A 23507-nucleotide genomic window follows, 5' to 3' on the forward strand; every position below is an offset into this window, starting at 1 on the left:
TATATCCAGAGTTGAACTTTAAGTGCGCTTTATGCATTTTGAGAAACTGCTAGTAAAGTAAGCCATGTCGCTGTGGTCTGCTACATCCGCTACAGCCTAGCGCTTAAAACTTAAGAATAACGTTATGCAAATTGCTTTTAGCACAGATTTTGTGGGTGCGTTTTCATCGCTAACTGATTTGCATAATTCCTTTAGTGAACCGAACAACGCTAGATCGCGCATGCAAATAAACCGCAATTCATTCTCATTGAATGCCCCCTCCCTACCCCCTTTATTATTTTCTCTGTTTCCACTTGGTGAACTAACATTGTGAAACATCTGATTTCTCTCCACAGTTCTGGATGTTTACGTGCTGAGCACAGATGGGCAGGTTCAAGATTTCAGGTTTCCCCAGAGCGGCAGGGGTGGTATTTCTATCCAGTTGTCTTCCAATACGGTGAAACTCAACAGTCGTAATGGTACGTTCCAGCCCACGTGCAAGCTCACTCATATACGGCCATTGTACTGATTAGTATCATAAGATCCAATTGCTCCTGTCACTATGGAGATAAAAAGATCTGAACAATCATGTGAACATACTGCTCAACATATGTTGTTTTTCGACAAGCATAACTGGGTGTACTGCAGGGTCACCCGGAAAAAAATCCACGTAGTGAAGTTAGAAACTTTTGTGGGGTGTATATATATACTTTTATTTATGGGATAATCACGTTTTCTGATGTACATGGGTGAATGTCAAAATTTGAGATAATTAAAACTACTTTAAACATATTTTAATGGTAAACCATTACTGTTTTGCTGTCGCATCTCAAAAGGACACTCTTAATTGACTTCCTTTGTCAAACGTAATTTCATATTTTTTTCTCCATTAACCATAAGGTGCAATAAAACCCAGATGAGTTCTTGACGGTTTTTGTGAGACTGGCTGACATAATAGACCTTAATGAGAAGTAAGGTGTGTCGTTTTCTCTTTGCAGGTGTCGCCAAGTTGGTTTTTGCCCTTTATAAGAACCTGGGGCAGTTTCTAAGCACGGAGAACGCGACGATGAAGCTCGGCCACGAGGCTAACGGACGCAACCTCTCCGTGGCTGTGAATTCCGACGTCATCGCCGCCTCAATAAACAAAGAATCCAGTCGTGTATTTATATCGGAGCCTGTGATTTTCACCCTGGAGCACATCGACGTGAGTGCAAGCAATAAACAAACAAAGGGATCGTAAAAGCAGCAGGATAGCAAAGCAAGACGGCGAAGAAAATAAAATAAAAGCAGTCTCAATTCAAACACCCTACAAGGTCACAGAGGGGTTTATTTAAGCCATCGAACATGAAATTAACAAAGTCTGAACCAATGATTATTACCAGCCTAGACCAAATTCTTAATGAAAACTAATTCGTTTGTCGACATTAGGATGTAAATGATGCAATTTCCTTTTTTTGGAGTGGAAAATTAACTCCCAGATTAGCTATACAATGCAGGATGAAATTACCAGAGGACCAATTATCATCTCGCTCTCTTTTAAAGTGTCAGGAGCGCTCCCAGAGGAGACCCGGCTTGATTTTTGCTCTCTATCAAAGTAATTGTGTGATTTCCACAGACATGCCTTCAAACCATTCTGCCCCCTGTTAGCACCTCATATAATCAATGGTCCCATGCTAGATTTCGCACTCATTTAACCTTATTAGATTCTTTAGTCGTTTATGCGAGAACACACACTGCGCATTCAAAAGAGTGTTTGATATGGCCAGCGTATCATTTGCGAAAGGATGAACGGCAACCGCTTCTCGTGCATTATCAGAGGGACGGCTACTAAATATCAATTCATTATCGTCTGCTAACTCATGAGGAATGTTTCTGTCTCTTCCTGTCGATTTCAGATGCAACATTACTACAACTCCAACTGCTCTTTCTGGAACTACTCCGAGAGAACCATGATGGGATACTGGTCCACTCAGGGCTGCAAACTCATCCACGCCAATAAAAGTCACACCACCTGCTCCTGTAGTCATCTCACCAACTTTGCGGTGCTCATGGCTCATCGAGAGCTGCTGGTAAGATGCGATCTTCATAAATATTTAAGCTTTTGTCCGTGCGTTACTGTGAAGCCCAGCTGTTATAATAGACACCGCCAACACTCATCTGCTTCTCTAAGCCAAACGCTACTAAGTGATAACTTGCTGGATTGCAGACAGCTGCAAATCGGCCTTCGGAGTTTTAGTCTACTTATAACAGCAGCAAAAGTTTCTTTAAACAAAAAACTGAGTTAAAGGAGTAGTTCACTTCCAGAACAAAAACTTACAGATAATTTACTCACCCCCTTGTCATCCAAGATGTTTGTGTCTTTCTTTCTTCAGTCATAAAGAAATTATGTTTTTTTTTTTTTTTGAGGAAAATATTTTAGAATTTCTCTCCATATAGTGGACTTCTATGGTGCCCGCGAGTTTGAACTTCCAAAATGCAGTTTAAATGCAGCTTCAAAGGGCTCTAAATGATGCCAGCTAAGGAAGAAGGGTCTTATCTAAGGATGCGATTGGTTATTTTCTAAAACAATTACAACTTACATACTTTTTAACCTCAAATGCTCGTCTTGTCTACACTGTAAAAAATAAAAAACGCTATTTGTTGAGTCAGCTTAAAATAATTTGTTACCCTGCTGCCTTAAAATTTTAAGTTCAGTCAACTAAAATAAGTTTAGTCAACTTGAAATGTTAAGTTGTACTAAGTAACAACTTAGATATTTGTGTTTGCTACACTTAACAGATGGATAAGTGAATATCTGTTGTCACTTAGTATAATTTAACATTTCAAGTTGAATAAACTTATTTTGAGTTGACTGAATCTTTAAAATTTTAAGGCAGCCAGGTTACAAATTATTTTAAGTTGACTCAACAAATTTTTACAGTGTAGGTGAACTCTTTTTTTTTTCCCAATTCAATACAGTTAGGGAATGTCAAAAAACTCCCATCTCATTTTCTCCTCCAACTACAAAATCATCCTACATCGCTGTTTTACCTTTTATTGTAAATAGCGTTTGATCTTCTTTGCATGTTCACTTTGTAAACACTGGTACTTCTGCAGCGATTTAGGACAATTTTCAAGTTGGAGGAGAAAATGATATGGGAGTTTTTCAACATATCCTAACTGTCTTGAACCGGAAACCAGAGTTCACAGAGACCTAGACAAGATGAGCGATTGAGGTTAAAAAGCATATAAATTGTAATTTCTTTTAGAAAATAACCGATTGTTTCCCTAGATAATAACCTTATTTCTAGGCTGGGATTGCTTAGAGCCCTTTGAAGCTGCATTTCAAACTCAGGAGCACCATAGAAGTCTATTATATGGAGAGGAATCCTGAAATGTTTTGCTCAAAAACGTAATTTCTTTACGACTGAAGAAAGAAGCACATGAACATCTTGGATGGCAAGGGGGTGAGTACATTATTTGTAAATATTTGTTCTGGAAGTGAACTACTCCTTTAAACTGTTTAAATGTTTAAACCTGAACTTGCTGTGCCACTAGAGTTACCAACTGGAATTGCAAAAGCATAAACACATAACTGTCTAATGAACATCAAATTTGATCTAACTGATCTAAATGTCGATTTTTAAAAATAAAAAATGGAACACTTATAGCATACTCTGTATTAAAAAATTCTGTTTTCCATTAGATACACTCCATAATTTACTTGGATGTTAAATGTGATCTGCTTTCTAAATTTTTTCCCTCCGTCTCGGGTTCGTTTGTTTCTCAGGGTGTAGATAAAGTCCAGGAGCTGTTGTTGAGCGTCATCAGTCGGGTGGGTATCGTGGTCTCCCTCATCTGTCTGGCCATGAGCATCTTCACCTTCTGTTTCTTCCGTGGGCTGCAGAGTGACAGGAACACAATCCACAAGAACCTGTGCATCAACCTTTTCATCGCTGAGCTCATCTTCCTCATCGGAATCGACATGACGGAGCCCAGGGTAAAATACCTTGAATGGATGTAATGTTTTCAGCTTGTCTCATGGAAATGTCTAGAGACGTGTCCACAACATCCAAGACAAATTTCCAGCAAATTCAAGCTGTGTTTTGACACATGATTATAGTTTTTCCAGGCTTACTGGATTTTTGTGTATCAGAAACTTGACACTTTTTGTCCAGAATTTAATTTTAAAAAATGCATTTCAAATTTCACATTTCAAATAATGTTTTTTTTTTTTGGTCCTTATATGTCAAGAAAAGGATGTCAATATATTACCCGAAAATCTTGGGAAGGAAAAACTCTTATAGAAAGGCTGAAACATGGCTGTGGGGATTTTTTTCCCATTCAAACACAAGGGCATCAGAAATGGGGCCTGTCTCGTTGTTCCAGTTCATCCTGAATGTGTTCAGTGGGGTTCAGGTCTGGGCTTTGTGTAGGCCAGTCAAGTTCTTCCACACCAGTAAACCATTTCTTTACAGATCTCATTTTGTACACAAGAGGCATTATCATGCTGAAACAGAAAAGGCCCTCCCCAAACTGTTGCCAAAAAAGTTGGAAGCACACAATTCTCTAGACTGTCGTTTTATGCCGCAGCATTAAGATTTGTCTTCACTGGAATTAAGAGGCCCAGCAAAAGCCATTAATTAGAAGGGGGTCCACATACTCTTGGCTATGTACTTGATAGTTACACTATCTGACATTTTTAGAGCCATTAAATCAAAACTGTTCTTGAAAAATATTATAAAAAGTTGAAAAAAGTTGAAACCGACCTAAATACAAAGTTTTTTTTTTCTTGACTTGGTACATTACCTTGAATGTCTTAAGCTGGTCTTATAGGAATGTCTAGAGATGTGTTTTCAAACAGTTTTTGTTTCAGTCAATATTTGTGTGTGTGTATACTTTATAAAATAAAATATATTTAATATGAACATATTTTAACATTTTATACAGTGAACAGATTTGAAGTGTTTGAACTGAACTCAAACTAGATAATGCCAGTGTCAAAATGTGGTTTAACTGGCCTTGGTTAGTAGCAAAGAAAAAAATATATCTTTGAATTGCTAAAAGAAAAAAATCCATTAAATCAAGTAATAAAATAAAATAAAAATGTATTTTAAAATAGATTTTTTCAAGTTTTTGTGTCTTCTCCCACAGATGGCCTGCTCCATTATTGCAGGAATCCTGCATTACTTTTTTCTGGCATCTTTCGCATGGATGTGTTTGGAGGGGGTTCAGCTCTATCTGATGCTGGTGGAGGTCTTCGAGAGCGAATATTCACGCAGGAGGTATTTCTACATGGCGGGATACCTCCTCCCCGCTGTGGTCGTGGGCGTTTCCGCCGCTGTAGACTACAGGAGCTACGGGACCAAGAAAGCGTAAGCGAGCATTTTCTTTGCTTATTTTTTTTTTAAAGCAATGCTGTCTGCGGGAGCGTACCACAATCTGACGGTTCCATAGGTACCACACACACACACACAGAAAGTCTTAAGAGGATGCCTTACAGTACAAAATGCGGTTTCCAGGCAGGGCTGCATGCGTTAGTGTCTTTTGTTCAAAGAGTCTCTGGTGACCTGTTGTTTGTAAATGCTCTCTAACGGAGACGAGGGCCGCATGAGAAAGAGGCTTTTACGCAGATTAATGGCAGTGCTTCAGCCCTGCATGGGCTCTTGGGTTGCTCCTTATAACACATAAACAGGTGGAAGTGTGTCGGCCCTGTCTGCCACATGACTGTCTTTTAATACGAAGCACAGTGGTTGCTTTAGATATGTTTATATTGGTATGAAAGCGATGCTTGCACCATTGCATTTGTGAGCCTGTAACATTGACAATTTATATGATCAGTGTTTCCTGCTGGAAGTCGCGCTCTAGAGAAACTGGATCCGTTACAGGAAATTACTGTCTTTGGGCAGCGTTTAATAAACAAATGCGGAATCAACTCATATAAAACATTGTAACGTAACCCACATAAGCCTGCTCAGTAACAGATACCGGGTGCTGTTCATTGGTGCTGTTTGCAAAGGCAAGCATCTCTAATACAACTGCTCATACTTAAGGTGTGGGATTCAAAACAAAAACTACTCTGTTTCACGTGTAATTGCATTCACACAATGATGCAAGTATCTGCTTGTTAAGACTGACTTTCCAGGTCCAAACGCTGTAGCAGATGCCAAAAGCAAATAATAAATGGTGCTAATATACACTCATGATGTGCTGTAATACTACCGAAATATCATGATACTAACTTTTATCTCCAAACTGAAATCTCAGATGACCAGACGGTGATTCATCTTTTATGAATCTTTAAAATACTGGTGTCCGGGACGCAGTGGGCCCGGAGGCTGTAGCGTACACCATGATTTTAAAAGCTTAGCTTAAAGGGATAACTTCATCATCATTTACTCACCCTCATGTTGTTCCAAATTTGTATGAATTTCTCAGTTGAACACGAAAGAAGCTATTTTGAAGAATGTTGTCAGTAGATACCAATAAATAGTGCTCATGCCATTCTCTTTAAGTCAACTTCATGAGAAACAGTTTGATAGCTGATGAGCCCTCCAATTTTCACCCGGTAGGCCAGTATTGTATCTAGAAATTGTGGGTAAGCACCGTTTGTTAAAGAACATGTTACAACTCTTTTTGTCTAAAGTAACAGGATTTCTATAAACTGCCATGTTGCATTTCTTATATTGTGAATATGTTGTCTTTGCAGATGCTGGCTTAGGATGGACAATCACTTTATCTGGAGTTTCATTGGGCCCGTCACCTTCATTATTATGGTACGTTCACTATCTACCGACCTTCACATGTCTTAAGATTGTATATGGCATGTACATGCGCGTGTGTACGTTGTTCAGGTGAAAGAAGAAGGAGAATGTTTCTGTGCAGTGCAAGACCGTGTCTCGGAGTTTAAAGAGTAATTGACAAAATCCTCCCGTGCAAAAACATTGAGCTGCCTTTGTTTCTTCAGTCTTATTCAACAGATTGCAGCCCATCGATTTCTGCTTAGATCGGTTCAGTCTCGGCAGACCCAGTCAATGCGCCCTGCAGAGAGGTTCGGAAATGCTGCTCTTAAGGCTTTTTTTTTCTCAAGGATCGTTTTGATACGATGCGGCTTTTTCAACGTGGCATTAGAGCACAACATTATCCTCAAATGATACTCAGCAGGGTGCTTTCAAGCTACGGGGTCGAGACAGCCCTCGGGATGCGGATAGAAGAAACGGCAATGTCAAATAATACAAATCAAAAACGTATATTGTCACGGTCCAACCTTTTAAGGAGGTGGCTGATGACTCTCACTGACTTTGTTTGCCGTGAGATGCCGGTCATAAGGCAAGCCGGATTGACACAGCTGCGGTTTAAGCGTGCTGTTATTTGCGAACTATGAGATTAGAGCCTCGGACTAGATTGGGGAGGTTAAGAGGAAGTAGGCCTGACAGAGACAAAGATAGAGAAAGTCTGCGTGATGGAAAGACTAGCAGGTGGCATTCACATCTGTCTGGCTGTTTGTTTGCCCTCTAATCTCTGGATGAAAAAGCAAATCGTCTTCCTGAAAATGGAAGGACAAGCAGAGATGTTTGTGGAGGGTTGACTTTATTATATCCTTTATGGTTATGTAAACAGACCAGGTGATCTTCCTGCCGGGGTGAACAGTGATGGAAGCTCTGTTTATTGGAAAGACTTCTAGGTTTTAGTTGAAAACAGATTTAAAGACACACAGATGGTTCAAACACTGGTTTGCGCCACAATAAAATATAGAGGGTAATTAGAGAAGTGGCCTGAAACAATCGTAGAAGAACGGCCTGAAACATCTACATCTGTTTTTAATAATCAAACGCTTTAAAATGATCTAGCAATTACTTAAATATTGCCAAAAAAAAGGAAGTTAAACATTCTATTGCATGACATCCTAACCATACAGTAAATGTAAAAGCTGACATAGAAAAGCTACATTTCAGACCAATTTAAAGTATTCATGTGAGCACTGACATGTGTTTGTTGTATTTTATTTATTTGACTGTGACTGTAGATATTTGAATTCTTATTTTAAAGCTGATGAATAGTTATAAATGGAGCATAACATATTAACTCTTCTCAACAAGTCAAACTGATTTTAAAGAGGCTGACAGGCCACAAAATACTGCGAACAATGCACATTTTTGCAGCCACTCTTAGAGGAAGACCTACAAACCCTGAGATCTGCTCGTTTAGCCGCTGCAGTGCTGGATGAGGCGTGATGTATGTGTTTGCGGTGCTGCTGATAATCAGAATACGTGTTCCAGTCATCAGCGGCAGGAAGCTTGTGACCCTTTATGAAGCTGATTTATTGTTGCGTGCTCTGCTCGGACAGCAAGCAGGACTCGTAGTCCTCAGGCTGCTTGACAATGCTAGATAAAGCACAAAGACCAGAGGCTCTCAGGGGAACGCGAGACCAAGGTTTCCCCCAACCTCTGACCCCTGATTCTCAGCAGATTGGCTTTGTCCTTGTCAATGAGAGAGCCAGAGCGAGTCTCATTATTCAGAGTTTCACCCATTTCGCCGTGCAGAGGGAAAGAATGGTGTGATCCTGTTCAATTAGTTGAAGCCCATTGTGGTTCTCATTATTCTACATCTATTTTCAGCGTCCTCATGGCCAATGCTGCAGCGATGTAGAGCTCCATGAATTTCACAGCTAATCTAGTCCCTTTTTCCACCAATAGGGCGCCTGAGCTGGTGTCTTGTATGCATGCGTTTTCCACAGTTTTCCACCACAGAAATGTAAATTCTGAGCTAGAAACAGTGGCTTAACATTTGCTGTTAATTCCTCTGGTATCAAACAACATGTGAGTCGATGTTTATTTTAACCAGCATGACTATCTTCAACTCAGGCTCACTGGAAATTCGTAGCAACATTTCTGCAAAATATTATGCTACTTCTTTCAAACTGGACTTCACTTTTAAAGTTTTTTTTAGTTTTAATCTAAAACAAATGTGCGTGAATCCGGCAACATTTTATTTGATTCTTGATCGCACTGCTGCAGTTCAGAAATGTAGTGTTGCTAAAACTCTATTTTGAAAGTAACGTACCATCTCCACTAAGCCCTACCTAACAGACAGTTTCAACAAATGGAAATGTGAAACAACCATGCCATTTTAGCTCACATCTACAAGTCTTTGAGCTCTTTAACATGACTCATGTTGCACAGGACTTGTACCAGGTAGGCTACAAAGCAAGTTTACTACATTAGAAAAGCCATATGTGGGCTGTCAAGCAATTAAATAATTAAGTTTTTTTTTTTTTTTTTCTTTTTCTTAAATAAAATGATACTGTAAATAAAAAAACTAAAACTGGCAATAGGTGACATGAATGTTTCGCCAATCACTATTACATATTCTTTATTGACTCAAACCTATATATACAGCACGGATGGATCTCTTACTGCAGCAATAGCAAAAAACTCTCTTGATATTTTAAGAACAATTACAGAAGAATTAAAGAAAGCATATTTAGTTACCTTTTCAAATTTAAAAGGGTTCAGTTTGAGCAGATGACTGTACCATCGCCTTCATCGTCAGAGCGCACTTTCACAGTACATTCAGCCTCTGGCTCATATTCGCGATCTCAACCATATTCACAAAACTACCGTTTTCATTGACTTCAAAATCAATAGTTTGATCGCTGGCAACTTATTTGCCACATCCACTATCAAATGACAGTGACATTTATATTTTATGGCGTACAGTCATTGCTCTGCAGTATAACCAGCTCAGTTTTTGCTGATGATATTCTTTTGTTTCATGCCTGTAGTAATTACAAGTGAAATATGACGTATTATTGTCTGTTAAACAGTGCCAACTCGAGGAGTAAAGGTGAATTTACATATATTGAGTCATCAGATATTTTAATATTTTTGCGCAGAAAAAAAAAACACTTTTTTATTAAAAAAATTAATCCGAAAACAGACATTCTTTTAAATGTTTTCCCCTTGTTTTATAGTTTAAAATTAATAGATTGAGGAATAATAAGAAAGTTGATGTCTACCTTTTAAAAATGAAGGAGGGAGAGGGTAGTGAATGACGTCCCGGGTCACTAAAGACCCGAGGTATCCATATAAGGGCTGAGTCATTCATTCATTTGATTCATTCATATGGCTAATTCATTCAGGAATGAAGCAAAATGGCTCTCTTTATGAATGTTCCACTGAATCATTGGTTTACCTGATTCATTCAAAACACAGATTCTTTCAGAAATTGTGTGTTGCTTGGAGAAGCACAGTAGTTTTGCTGTGACTTCATACTTTTGGCAAAATTGAGCAAAAACAGACAATATTGAGTCTAAAATATAACACAATGTCAAGTTCTTATTTACTGAACTGTTGTATAAAATCACTCTCACATTTGCACTTGTGCTATTACGGACAAATACAGCACTTGTGTGATATTGCACCCAGTGCTAATTAATTAGATGAACATGTTAAATTGACAGTCCATGCACTATGGTAAAAGCGTCAACATAGGATCTTTGGAATACGTGCCTCTATATACATTTCTACAAAACTGAAAAAAAACCACCCCTAAACGTGTGAATCACTGCAGTTTCCAGTTGAAATTAATACTAGAGGAACAGTTTTCACAGTTTTGATTAATAAAGCCTAATTTTCACACAATTACTTGCAGAATATTATTTCTGTCATGGCAACTCTCAGAGGGATTGGCATGGTAATGTACATGACAATGTTAATGTATTTGGTCTTGGCGGAATAGATCTGCTGCACTGCTGCGGCAGAGCAAGTACCGAGAATTGCAACTGCCAAAACATCCACAACATGCTGCTGTGAGCATGTAAGAAATACTGCTGCTGCACATTTAGCATACATGAATCACCTCATAGCAGATCTATACTAGAAGGTGGAGGGTTTCTGAAGCATGCTGCAAACTACTATGCAAGCCTTAGTTATATATTTGAATGTTGTGATGTGAGCTCATTGCCTACTGATACACAAGAGAACCAATCAGCTGTGACATGTGATAATGATGTCACAGGTCAGATTGAGTTGGACCAATCGGACTGTGCCATCTAGAGTTTCATGCCAGAACTCTGTATATTATGGCTTCAAAACAATTTTATCATCCTGCATGATTTAAAAACTGATACTTCTGAACGCTGACGTCACATAGAGTTTTCTAATTCGGTAGGTTTGCTCGGTAGCTCATGTGATACAGCGTTGCACTTGAGTGATGAAGAGCTCCAGTAAGAACCCTGTGACAAAACCACATAAGAAAGTTAAAATAGCATGGCTGCCTCAACAAATGCATTTTTATATCACTTTTGCATTTATTAACACTATTGGTTAGGTTTAGAGTTGGGTTTGGTGTAGGGGATATTTCCAACATGATAGCGCTACTGGTGGACATACCAGCTGGAAACTGCAGTTAATTGTATGCATTTTTTAATTTATTTATTTATTTTTTTTTATTTTATAAAATTGTGACATACAGTGAGTCTTGGTCAAACAGCTTCACATCAAAGACCAGCTTCACCGGCATAAAATGGTCTGTAAATTCAATTCAACAAAGTTGTTTAAGCTAGAAATGCTTGATGGTGATGCAACATAATCACATCCTGTTCCTTTACACTTTTATTTTTTGTTCTGTTCTTGTTCAGTTCTGTTTTTGTTTTGTTCTAATATTATTTATTTTACAATGAGTGAATTAATCTGTGTACATTTTATTGAATTTTGTTATAACCGTTGCATCAATAGCGGCCTGTAATGGAATAAATACGATTAAATCTCATAACATTTGGTGAAAAAAAAAAAAAAACCCTCATTACTTTGTAAACATGTTATGAAGTAATATAGCTTGTTGCATCATCATATGGTTCTGAAGTCTGTGAAAACTTGTTGGAAAAAGCAGGCACTGATAACTGAGAGAAGTTCGCACATTCATCAGCCGAGCGCTGGCTCAGAAAGGAGAGCCGCCGCCGTTTTGGTGGAAAAGAGGTTTCTCAGCTGTGGGGCACCAGGCATATGAGATCCATGAAAACCAGGACACTGAGCTAATGAGTGGTCGGGAACCATTAGTGCGTGTGAGTGACGTTAAAACACGCTTGGACTGTGACACGTTTGCATCATGCAGACAGTTCCATCTGCACCTTAAATATTTAATCTGGTTCAATCGGAGTTCAAGACGCACACACACACATACGAACACACGCATACAGCTTTCTCCAGCGTCCCAGAGTGGAGTTGAGGGTCTTCTGCTTGGCTAGCGGTGATGATTCAGGGATGGGGGGGTTTGTTCAGGAAAAGCTCTTTTCGGAGCGGAGGAAGCCCATGGGACGGCCAGGAACAAGCAGCTTTAGGAGTGTAGTGGCTGCTTTGCTAGGTTACCACTCCCTCTGCTGAGCGTCCTTACTTCCTCTCGTCTCATCAGATCACTGTCAGTGCTCTGGCGGCGTGAGAGGCCTTTTATAGCTCTGTGCTCATAAATTCGGGCGCAGGGGCGGCAAAAACCAGGCATAACCCCGCCACCCCCTCCCCCTCTCTTTTTCGCTCCCTTTCGCCGTGATGCCTCGGAGAAGCCGTGGCGCTTGATTGCATGAGCAGCACGTTATTGATCGCCATCGCTGTTTTGATGGCAGAATGATGAGCTTGTGCGCCCGAACAAGGAGCCGAACTGAAGAGCTTGTTTGAGCTGGTGACACCGCCACTTATGAGAGCGGCCGCAAATGATAGACTGCTACGTCCTCGCCTGTCTGTGCTCCAGAAAATGGATTAGACCAGAAAATGTTCCGTCACCACATAGTTGTCCCACATAGTTGTAGCTATTGGGAAGTCATTTTACACAGTACGTGATAAAGTATGACCAATGCATTACTTTAGGTTGTTACAAGGTCCCTCTCACGGTGTATATGTGTATGAGTGAGTGTCTTCGATGTCCATGAATGTTTTAACATTGCAAATGAAGCAGATGTACAAGAGATTGATTGCTTATCTATTGTAAATGGACAAAGCACAGAATTATTTTGGTTTTGTGGATAAAAGACCCTGGACACTGATTACACTTAAACATTTCCCCCCCCTCCACTAAGCAAAACCACTCAAAGTAATATTCTTTGTTATTTACAGATTGATTAAATGTATTACCTAACTAACTTAATATCTAAAGGCAGCTTCTGTAACATGCTGTCGATTATCAAAGAAAATAACATATCCCTAAGTTGGAAAGAAAGAACAGGAATGTGTTTACAGCAAATACATTTACACATTTATGCAGCTATCATATTTACTAGCGGGGAAAAAAAATGGAAAAAATACATAGCTTTCAAATGTGTCTTGATTGTTTAAATGAAAATAAATTAAACAGACCTATGGAAAATTATTTGCTCACCTAAATAATTGGATGGAATTTTAAATAATTTTCCATTTTATATATCTAACATTCTTATTCATTTACCAAATTTATATGAATAATGTGTCATGTTGTTGATTAATGTTGATAAATTAATAATTTATACTAAGTATAGTTTAAGTCTATTAACATATTTAGTGACATATTGTTTGAGACTTACTGATATTAAAAAAAATGATTAAAAAAAAAGTTGAAATTAAACTTAATTTGGAGCACTGCTTGTGCACAGTGCACATTTCTAAATATTAAGCCTAAAATATATTGTAATGTCCCTCTTGATGAGGATTGTATGATATTTCAATATTTTGCATTTAATGACCGATATTATTTAAAGTGTACCTACAGTATACTTGCAATAGTTCCACTTTAGCACTATAAAAAAATATACTTAAGTGTATCTTTAGTTAGACTTCAGCATTACTTCCGCACAATTAAAGTGCATTAAATACAAAATCAGTTGTTCCAATTTAGCAGACTTTAAATATACCAGTTTAGTATAATAAAAGTACAATTGCACAAAGTACATAATATGCAAATGTATTTGTAGTATACTTAGCATGAAACAAATGTATTTTAAATACGTTTTAGTATACTTATTTTTTTTAATCGAACAAACAAACGAACAAACAAAATGCTTAGAGTACATGCCCCATGCAGTCAGTCAAAATGATAAACGCATGTAATTCCCATGATGCCACGTGTAATGTAATTTACTTTCGCATTAGCGTGATAGTTTGGTGAGTGCGTATTGTATATATTTATTTGCAGTGCTGAAACATTCCCTGCTAAAATTCCACTGTGAGTGTAACTTTGTAAATATGTGTTTTCTGTTCATTTTCACAGACTGAGGGATGTTTTCCCTCTGATGTTTTGCCACAAATGTGATCCGTAGTTGTTTGTATATGAAATAACCAAGAATTTTCCTTAAAGCTACATATTTTTTTCCCTGAGGAAATCTCAAATATCCATTTCTCCGTGTGTGGTCTCTGAGCTTCTCTGAACTATTTGTGTTTTCATTCTGCAGTTAAACGGTTTTATTGCTTTTTTGTATTCTTGTATTGATATATAGTGACACTGTATTTGGCGCCAGTCATCTTGGCTTTGTCTCGCAATATGCCAGATGGTTATTGTATTAGGCACTGGCTGTAGGGATGCTTAGATGGCTGTTTTCAATTAATGTTCCCAATAAAACTTCACTTATCTAATCTTTTAAGTTTCGTTTTTGTTTATTAACAAAGGTCTTTTGCTTTCGCACAGCTCAATCTCATCTTCCTGCTCATCACGATGTACAAAATGATGAAACACTCTACATCCCTGAAACCCGATTCCAGCCGGCTGGAGCACATCAAGTAAGTCACATTATTTTCCCCACGATATTTCAGCTCGTGTGGAGTCGAAGTGTGCCGCCACACACTAAGAAGAAGCAGCATTCCTAATCTAACGTTTAGAACAGGAACAGACATTGCTTCTTGGTCACAGCATCTACAAAACTGTCGTTTTTTGCTTGGATGAATTTAAGTGCGTCGACTAAAGGGACTCAGATGGACTCCAGACAGATGTTATTCTCTTCAGGTGCACGTCGTCTATTAATGTGAGCGATGGCCAGAGAGGCACGTAATGATTGAGACAGGCTCAGCGCTGTTCCTTCTTTACAGTGACCACAAAACTCTTTTTTGGAACAACTCCCTGTATTCAGAGTCTGCCTGCAGAGTGAATTCAGATGTGTGTGTGTGTGTGTGTGTAAAGACAGCGCAGTCAAAGCACTTCCATGTGTTTCCTGTTACGAAGAGGGAGATCTCTTTCTGTAGCAGAAAAGTACAGAAAAAGTGTGTTGGTTGACCACACAAATCTTTTCGGTTCTTTTTGCTGGCATGGCAATGCATGTCTTACTGATTGTATTTGATAGTGTATGACATATTTTTGAATGTTTTGAAACTGTAATTTTTATTTTAAAAATGTTTTAGTCTTTTTTCAATGTGCTTTCAATGATTATGGCACTTTCCATGAATACGCCTGCAAAACTGTTAGATATGTTAAAATGTTAAAATATTAATAATATGATGAGGAGTTAGCTTGAAATACATTAAATTCCTTTATCCCTGTTTACACTTTTAACAGTTTTTTTTGTTGTTAAATTTGAATAATAATAATAATAATTACAATGTGTCATATTTTGTACGCACATCCTGTTACCTCAAGATTTCTTTATATGAGCCTTTTCTACTGAATGGAGGGATTTATTAGATAATTATTATTAATTGTTATTAGAAACAAATATTTAAAAATATATGCGTGCATTTCTTAACATATATTAGATATTTAAAAAAAATAATTATTTTTAAGCATGTACTAAACTTTTTGTTAGTTGTTCATTGTGTGTTAGTTCACAGTGCACAGATACCAAATACAACTTTTAATTTTAAAAGTGTATTAGTAAATAGTTTAAGAAATACTATAGAAGTTGTTCACTGTTCATTGTTAGTTCATGTTAAAATTTTCACAAGTGAGAATGTAAAACTTTAGCCAAGTCCCACATTTTGGTAACAAATGTTTCTGCAACCCTTGGACCCTGTTCATGGAAAGAGCCGTTATATGTTTTGGATTTGATATATGACACTGATTGCATTTAATGTGATCCTTCAAACTTAACACACAGCCACTGGGGAAATATGCATATTTTATTAGATTTAACAATGATATAGACATGAATAACACGCCTGAAAAATATGTTGCTCACAGGCATTGTGGCGGCCGTATGTTGTCTAAATTTCTTTCCACCCATCACCACAGGGCAAGATGAATCAATCCGCTAAACTCTGGGCTCATTGCAGCATGTTGCATGTTCAGCGAGCTAATCTTCAGCATTTCATTTCTCTGTTTCCCATTTCCCCTTGTTTTTTCTCTCTCCTTTTTTCTCTTTCTCTGTCCTCTCTCTGTTCTCTTACCCAAACCAGTAATTATCGCGTCTGTGATGGCTATTATAATTCTGATTTGCCTGGGTAAGATTCACCGTACACCGTAACTTATGTCGCTCATAAAACATTACTGCCGCATTAAATAGTGTAAAACGGCAAAGTACTGGCACATTTGGCCTGAGAGAACCATCTTTAGACTCTTTAGAAACCGGGATAAAGCAAAGCAGCGTGGGAAAACTAAACGTACTTGGTTGTCTGTTTAGAAAAAGAAACAAAATTTACAGTGGCGGTAAAGTTTTATGAAAATTCGTGTCATGTAATCATCACGTGTGTTAAAGACAACATGAAATCAAAATTGACCCTAAGTTGTTCTTAGTGCAAGTTATTCTTCTACAACTACATTTTATTTTAGCTTATGTGACCATAATATTAACTATTAATATCACTGATTAAAAACTTGTCCTAATGGGGTGCAAATTTTCCTGTGAGAATGAATTTTCCTATCCACTCTGAAATTAAAAATGCTTTGTGATGCAACACAGCAAATTGGAAGATATTTGATACTCAGTATATTAGCTTTATGATGTTTCATTATTTTTATTATATTCTGATGCAGTTTCATGTTGTCTTTAAGAATTCATAACCTGGACAGCTGCATTTATTCAGGGAATTTTTGTCTTCTCACAGCTGAGGACAAAATCTAACTCTTTTTTTTTTGTTTCTTTATTTGATTTTTAACTTCAGAATTCTTATTTGGACTTTAATGCTAATCCAACTGATTTGCCTGATCTAATGTTGTCTCTCTCCTCTGCTGGCCATGCTCTCTAGCTATGAAGATAATAAACCATTTATCAAGTAAGAGCGTGAGCTAGACATCTGTGCCACAGCCTCATGGTTGCTCCCCTTGTCATCTTATTGTCTGTTTGCTGGGCTCTTCCAGAAGCGCCGTCTCTCTGTGCTGCTCATGCGCGCTGTCTGTCTGTCTGTCTGTCTGTGGCTTAACTGGTTTCTTAATTTTTATTCCGCCTGGACCGTCTTAAATTGCTGTACATCTTAACTTCATGCCCTTTAAACATATAACCCTTTTTCCTCTCCTCACCCTTCATGTTAGTCCTACCCTGTCATCCTACTCTTGAACTCTCAGACCTCCTCACACTTCGTATGGCAAAGCTCCTAATATATTCCTACTCTTACAATACTCATATGCCAAACTGCTAATTACCTTCATTTTCTCATTCCCCAAACGCCTCCAACCATTATACTTATAAACTGTCATGCCTTGTTTACATACATGAGTTGATATATTTATTTGTTTATGTAGGCCAGTATTGCATATTTAACTGTGTATGCTAATTTCCACATATATTTTATTAAATGTTAAACATTTGGGTTACTCTTACAGCAAGTAATCTTTAAACACTAAGAATTTAATACAACTTACAAAGTAGTATTTTGTTAATTATTTGTAGCGTGTTATTTATGGACCACAAAACCAGTCTTAAGTAGCACAGGTATATGTGTAGCAATAGCCAACAATACATTGTATGGGTCAAAATGATGAACTTTTCTTTTATGCCAAAAATCATTAGGATATTAAGTAAAGATCATGTTCCATGAAGATATTTTGTCAATTTTCTACTGTAAATATATCAAAACTTCAGTTTTGATTAGTAATATGCATTGCTAAGAACTTCATTTGAATTTTTTATTTTTTATTTTTTTGCACCCTCAGATTCCAGATTTTAAAATAGTTTCCAAATATTGTTCTATTCTAACAAATAATGGAAGCAGTGGAAAGCTTATTTACAGCTTTCAGATGACTGGTTCTGTGGTCCAGGGTCACACATGTGAAAATGAATGAAAATTAAAACTGCTTTGTGATGTAACACAGCCAATTGGATGATATTTGATGTTTAATATTTATCTTGAAGTTAATCTTTAAACAAAAAAATAATTTGAGAAACTGATCTAAAAATGCAAATCTATCTTTTACACTATGCATTGCAATGTTTTGTCAGAATTCACTGATTAAAACTTAAAATAGGCATTGTTTAGATATAATTATATCGTTTCTATGGAACAGTATTGTTTTGTAAATTATTTCTAGCACGCCATTTATTTATTTAGCATTTTATGTTATTTTAGACACAGTAGTATTGGCTACATTAAAGCTTATTCATATTGAATTTTTTTTTAATATCAGTGCATCCTTAGCTCCAACCATTATGCCCTTCATTTATAGATCTCCATGCACTCGTGCCCTGGAAAAAAAAAAAAAAAACGTTATACCCCAAAGCCCTTCTATTCCTCATGCCTTCAAATCCTCATATGTTGGTTTCTTGTTTCGTCTCTCATCTCTCCTCTGATGAAAGCAAGCTCTATCTCTTTGGTTCCTTAGCCAGCCGAGACCTGTTGTCAGCGCCTCCTCCACTAAAATGGACCAATCAGAGATGATTACTGCTCTTTCTCTTTCCCCTCCGTCTGAATGCAGCCCAGTATCATGCGTCTTTACCCAGTAGTGTGGCATGCAAAAATATCTCCACACTCCACTGCCTCAATACTGATTAAACCTTCTTTACAATAATCCCGCTTTCATATGGGATTGATTAACCTCTCAATGATATGTTCCACTGCATTTCCCATCTACTTGTGCCTAAGATGTCAGTCCAAATGATTTTCAGAAGCTGTGTTTGATTTGTATTGTATTGCTGATGTGGTAGCTGTAACGCTGTAATGATTTCTGCGTCCCTCCCTCATGCCGCGTTGTTTCTCTTTTATTTGCTCTCGAAGGTCGTGGGTCATGGGCGGCTTTGCTCTGCTGTGTCTCTTGGGCCTGACCTGGTCATTTGGGTTGTTCTTCATCAGCGAGTCGTCTGTCGTCTTAGCGTACCTCTTCACCATCTTCAACACTTTCCAGGGCATGTTTATCTTCACCTTCCACTGCCTGCTTCAGAAGAAAGTAAGTGCTTCCTGAAATATATTGTTCCGCCCGAGCTGCGGCAGCGCTCGATTTTAACGAGAAGCGCACGCTAAAAAGTTCACTTGAAAAAAAAAGAAAAACCTTCCTTTGAACTGCAGGTTCGGAGAGAGTACAGCAAATGCCTCCGACACACGTACTGCTGTAGCGGGATCACGACAGAGAGCTCACACAGCTCCACAAAGACCTCAACAACACGGACAAGCGCTCGCTATTCCTCTGGTACTCAGGTACAAACACTACTGACCCAATTTCCATTGTTTTCATTTCGACGGCTTTTAATGCGACGTTCGGTTATGAGACACATTTCATATTGGAATGAAATGAAACTCTGTGACTGCTTCCATCTGCTCCAGTACTGCAGCGCAGATCTTTTATCTATGTTTCTTTTTGTTTTTGCAGACGGATTTTAGCGATTTTATTTGAACGTCTTTATGATAGATTGCATTATATTATAGTGAATCATAGCAATCGTTGTGTATACTAGGCAATGTTTAGATAGAGTTCTGGTATTCTATAATATTTACTTTCTAATCTGTATCATGATATCGTATGCAGCATTTATGTTGGAAATTGTAAAATCTCCAGGGTAAATATTTTTTCAACTGATTTACAGTTGTAATGGGAAAATAATGAGGAAGGGTAATTTTGTTTTTCAACAACAAAAACTTGCCAAACAAATTAAATTGATTAAGTAGGATAAGATGGGAAAAGGTGACCCACTTTAAAACAGTGTGCATTTACGTAAAAATTATAACATGCACAGAGAAAACATTTAGCATATACATGATAATGCTGAGTCATCCAGTGCATTAAGTCACATAAATAGAATCCACAAAATTTCTATAATTTCTATGTCTTAAGTAGCACGGGTATATTTGTAGCAATAGCCAAAAATACATAGTATGGGTCACAATTATTGATTTTTCTTTTATGCCAAAAATCATTAGGATATTAAGTAAAGATCATGTTCCATTAAGATGTTTTGTAAATTTCCTACCTTAAATATGTCAAAACCTCATTTTTGATTAGTAATATGCATTGCTAAGAATTTCACTTGGACAATTTTAAAGACGATTTTGATTTTTTTGCACCTTCAGATTCCGTATTTTCAAATAGTTGTATCTCAGCCAAATATTTCAGATGATGTATAAATCTCAATTTAAAAAAAAAAAAAAAAAAGACCCTTATGACTGGTTATGTGGTCACATATGTACTGAATATCATTTGAACTATTTTCTCAAAGGTTTGTGAATGTACAACATAAAGTCAATATTCTATGTAAATCTATGGATCAGAGTAAAACAGGATCTTATGAATTACACTATATAGTTTAGGGATTATTTACTGCCTACATTTGTATTGAAATTATGAATCATTTTAAGTAGATTTCAGTTCTATTAAGGTTATTTAAATATTCAGATTATTTCAATATTCTTTCAGATCTTTCACTCCATTTCACCACAGAATTTGATGAAAAAATATCTAATAATAGGTAATTAATAATAATTAACGTGTAACAATAAAAACAGAATAAAAATAAATAGAAATGAGACTATGTCTAATTTTACCTCAAGTATTTTAGTTTTTCAAATTAAAAACACTTTGTCAGTAAATCTCCCACCAAAAAAATAAATGTAAAAACCTTTTAATATCCAACTCAAAATTGTTCAAATGGAATAAATCAAAGATAATTTAGATAATTTAGTAAATGTGTGGTTTAGTGCCCTAGGTAAATAATACATTTAAATCTAAATAATAGATTTAAAATGCATTTATTGTATATTAAGTATAGTTCTATCGCTTGAGACTTACTAATATAAAAAAAAAATTGTAATTAAACTGTATTTGGAGTACTACTTGTGCACAATGCACGTCTTAATATTAAGCCTAAAATATGTTCTAATGTCATTTGATGGCGACTGTATGATCTTTAAATATTATCTATTAAATATTTAAAGTTCATCTGAAGTATACTTGCAATAGTTCCACTTTAGCACAATCAAATATACTTAAGTATATCTTTAGTTGGACTTCAGCACTACTTCTGCACAATTAAAGTGCATTAAGTCCAAAATGAGTTGTTTCAATTTAGCAGGCTTTATAGCAGCTTATACTAAAAATACAATTGCATGGTATTTTTATACCATGACTATGGTTAAAAAGGGCATCTTACATCCTTCCATTATTCTACTCTAAAGTGCAAATTAAAATGACTGTATATTTAGAAAATAAATAAATACATCATATAACAATATATAATAATAAATTATTGCTACACTTTATCAACTTTTAATAGAACATGTCTGTGGTTAATGATTTGCTACAAATGATGTTACTCTAACTGCATACATACAGCCAATAAAAATGACATTGACACTAGTTGCTTGAAAGTCACTGAAAGGCTCCGCAAAGTGAAGTTAGTTCTGATAAAAGCTATCATTTGTTTCTGGGTGCCACTTGCTTTGATATTTTGTTATAAATGTATGAATGTCATTGCATCAGATAAGTATGACTGAAGTGTCCAAAAGCATCCGAATTCTTTTTGGGGCCACTGTACATATCAGAAAAAGATGTAACATGTAATTTTTTCCCTCCCGAAGATAGTGATCAGTGTTTCATGGCTGTTTGTTCATCTAACAGAGTCGAATCCGAAGAATGTGGAACGACACAGTCAGAAAACAGTCTGAGTCCTCTTTCATCTCAGGAGACATCAACAGCACATCAACCCTCAACCAAGGTCAGTCATACACCCAAACTCATTTCAGCTCCGTTTCATGGAAACTTTTCTCTAAAATAATAGAATCGGACACAGTGATTTAAAATCATTCATCCATGAATAATTCAATTTAAACATTTTTAGTATTTAATTTACCTCACATGTGATTTCTTAACAGCCAATAATTTTAGAAGCTTAAATGAAATACCAAATTGATTTTTATTAAAAAAAAAAAAATAAAATCTCACATTCATTTGAAGGTAAATTAGGCCTGCTTAGAAGTCTGGTTTTATTTTTCATGTATGTTTATGTATATTTAAGATTTAAAACAGGTTTTCATGTAAATGATACATTTTTAAGAAGCATGAAGATTACTGGTAGACATGCACAAGTATGTATTTTAAACCACTCATATGTGGTTTTAGTTAAAGTCAACATGAAACAGCATTCGCAACTGTTTTACTAATGGGATGTGACATATTTGTCAGATAGCAAATTAATGAGATCATGAAAAGTGGTTTCTGTATGACAGGTGGTTAAAAGGGAGGGCTGAAAAATAAGAAGGATTGGTATCATCAGCCAAAAAGGAAAGCCGTTTCAGAGGCGAAGCAAGTTATTACATTTTGATGAAAGATTATGATGCCAAACATTTTTATTTTTCTTTGAAATAACACGGACCGATGAGTCTTTCACAATAACATGAGAAATATGTATTGGGAAAGTAAATGGGGTCAACTTTGATTTCATGTTGACTTTAATGGAAAATGAAACGACTTGTGTCAATTTAAAGACAGAGGAAACCAGACAAGGCCCTTTTGGGCCCGTTTTACACAGCTACAGTAGTGAGTCAGTAGAAAATATGCCCTCGGTCAGCTATTTCAAGGATTTAGAAAAAAAACTGTCATTTATTATTTAGCCAGGGCTGAAATGCATGTGATGAGAAGATGATGTTCAACTCTAGCTGACCTGCGGTAAGGTTGTATTATTCAGAGCCGTTTGCTTTGGCTTGCTCTAAAACACTCAGCATGCTTTTAATGCATGCGTTCAAGCACAAAACACAAAGGTGCTAAAAAAAAGAAAAAAAAAAAAATGGTATTTGTCTTTCTATGCTTCAGTGTCTCTGTTCAGAAACAACAGCAACAATGACGGCTTTTATTTACAATATTTACACCACAACATTGGGAGGAAAAAAAAATGAATATAGACTTTTTAAAAAATACGTAATTTTAGCACAGCCTTTTTAACAGAGATCTTGAATTAGTAAGAAGCTGTGCCCAGTATGGTAGTTTTTTCTCTCTTTTTTTCTACTATCAAATTAATTTTGACAGTTATCCACTCATTCATTTTGTATGTAGGATATCATTGACAAATATTATTAGCATTTAAACTAGGTGATCATTTCTTGACATTAATTTGTTTTCGTTGTTTGCGATTAAATTTCAATGAAATTACGTAATTAAATTGGTGATAGGTAATTAAAATAAACAAACATGCTTCCAGATGAAACATATCCATTTATATCCATCAGATAGATGTCTTAGAGGTCATA

General features: G+C 36.6%; 1 protein-coding gene across 16 annotated transcripts in view; it reads left to right on the top strand.

Annotated features, from left to right (window-relative positions):
• adgrl2a (adhesion G protein-coupled receptor L2a) overlaps positions 1 to 23507 on the top strand; it is a 106631-nt gene that overhangs the window by 75937 nt on the left and 7187 nt on the right. For 12 of the 16 annotated variants that reach the window (XM_051122460.1, XM_051122466.1, XM_051122464.1 and 9 more), the window contains 11 exons: positions 336 to 458; positions 978 to 1183; positions 1875 to 2048; positions 3749 to 3958; positions 5113 to 5333; positions 6668 to 6734; positions 14605 to 14696; positions 17091 to 17117; positions 19053 to 19221; positions 19341 to 19469; positions 21883 to 21979. In XM_051122460.1, coding sequence (XP_050978417.1) covers positions 336 to 458; positions 978 to 1183; positions 1875 to 2048; positions 3749 to 3958; positions 5113 to 5333; positions 6668 to 6734; positions 14605 to 14696; positions 17091 to 17117; positions 19053 to 19221; positions 19341 to 19469; positions 21883 to 21979 — 1515 coding nt within the window. The remainder of the gene's footprint in view (positions 1 to 335; positions 459 to 977; positions 1184 to 1874; positions 2049 to 3748; positions 3959 to 5112; positions 5334 to 6667; positions 6735 to 14604; positions 14697 to 17090; positions 17118 to 19052; positions 19222 to 19340; positions 19470 to 21882; positions 21980 to 23507) is intronic. The other 4 variants (XM_051122463.1, XM_051122467.1, XM_051122465.1 and 1 more) reach the window with 1 other exon arrangement.

The sequence above is a fragment of the Labeo rohita genome, chromosome 11 (assembly GCF_022985175.1).
Source record: "Labeo rohita strain BAU-BD-2019 chromosome 11, IGBB_LRoh.1.0, whole genome shotgun sequence".
NCBI classification, from domain to species: Eukaryota; Metazoa; Chordata; class Actinopteri; order Cypriniformes; family Cyprinidae; genus Labeo; species Labeo rohita.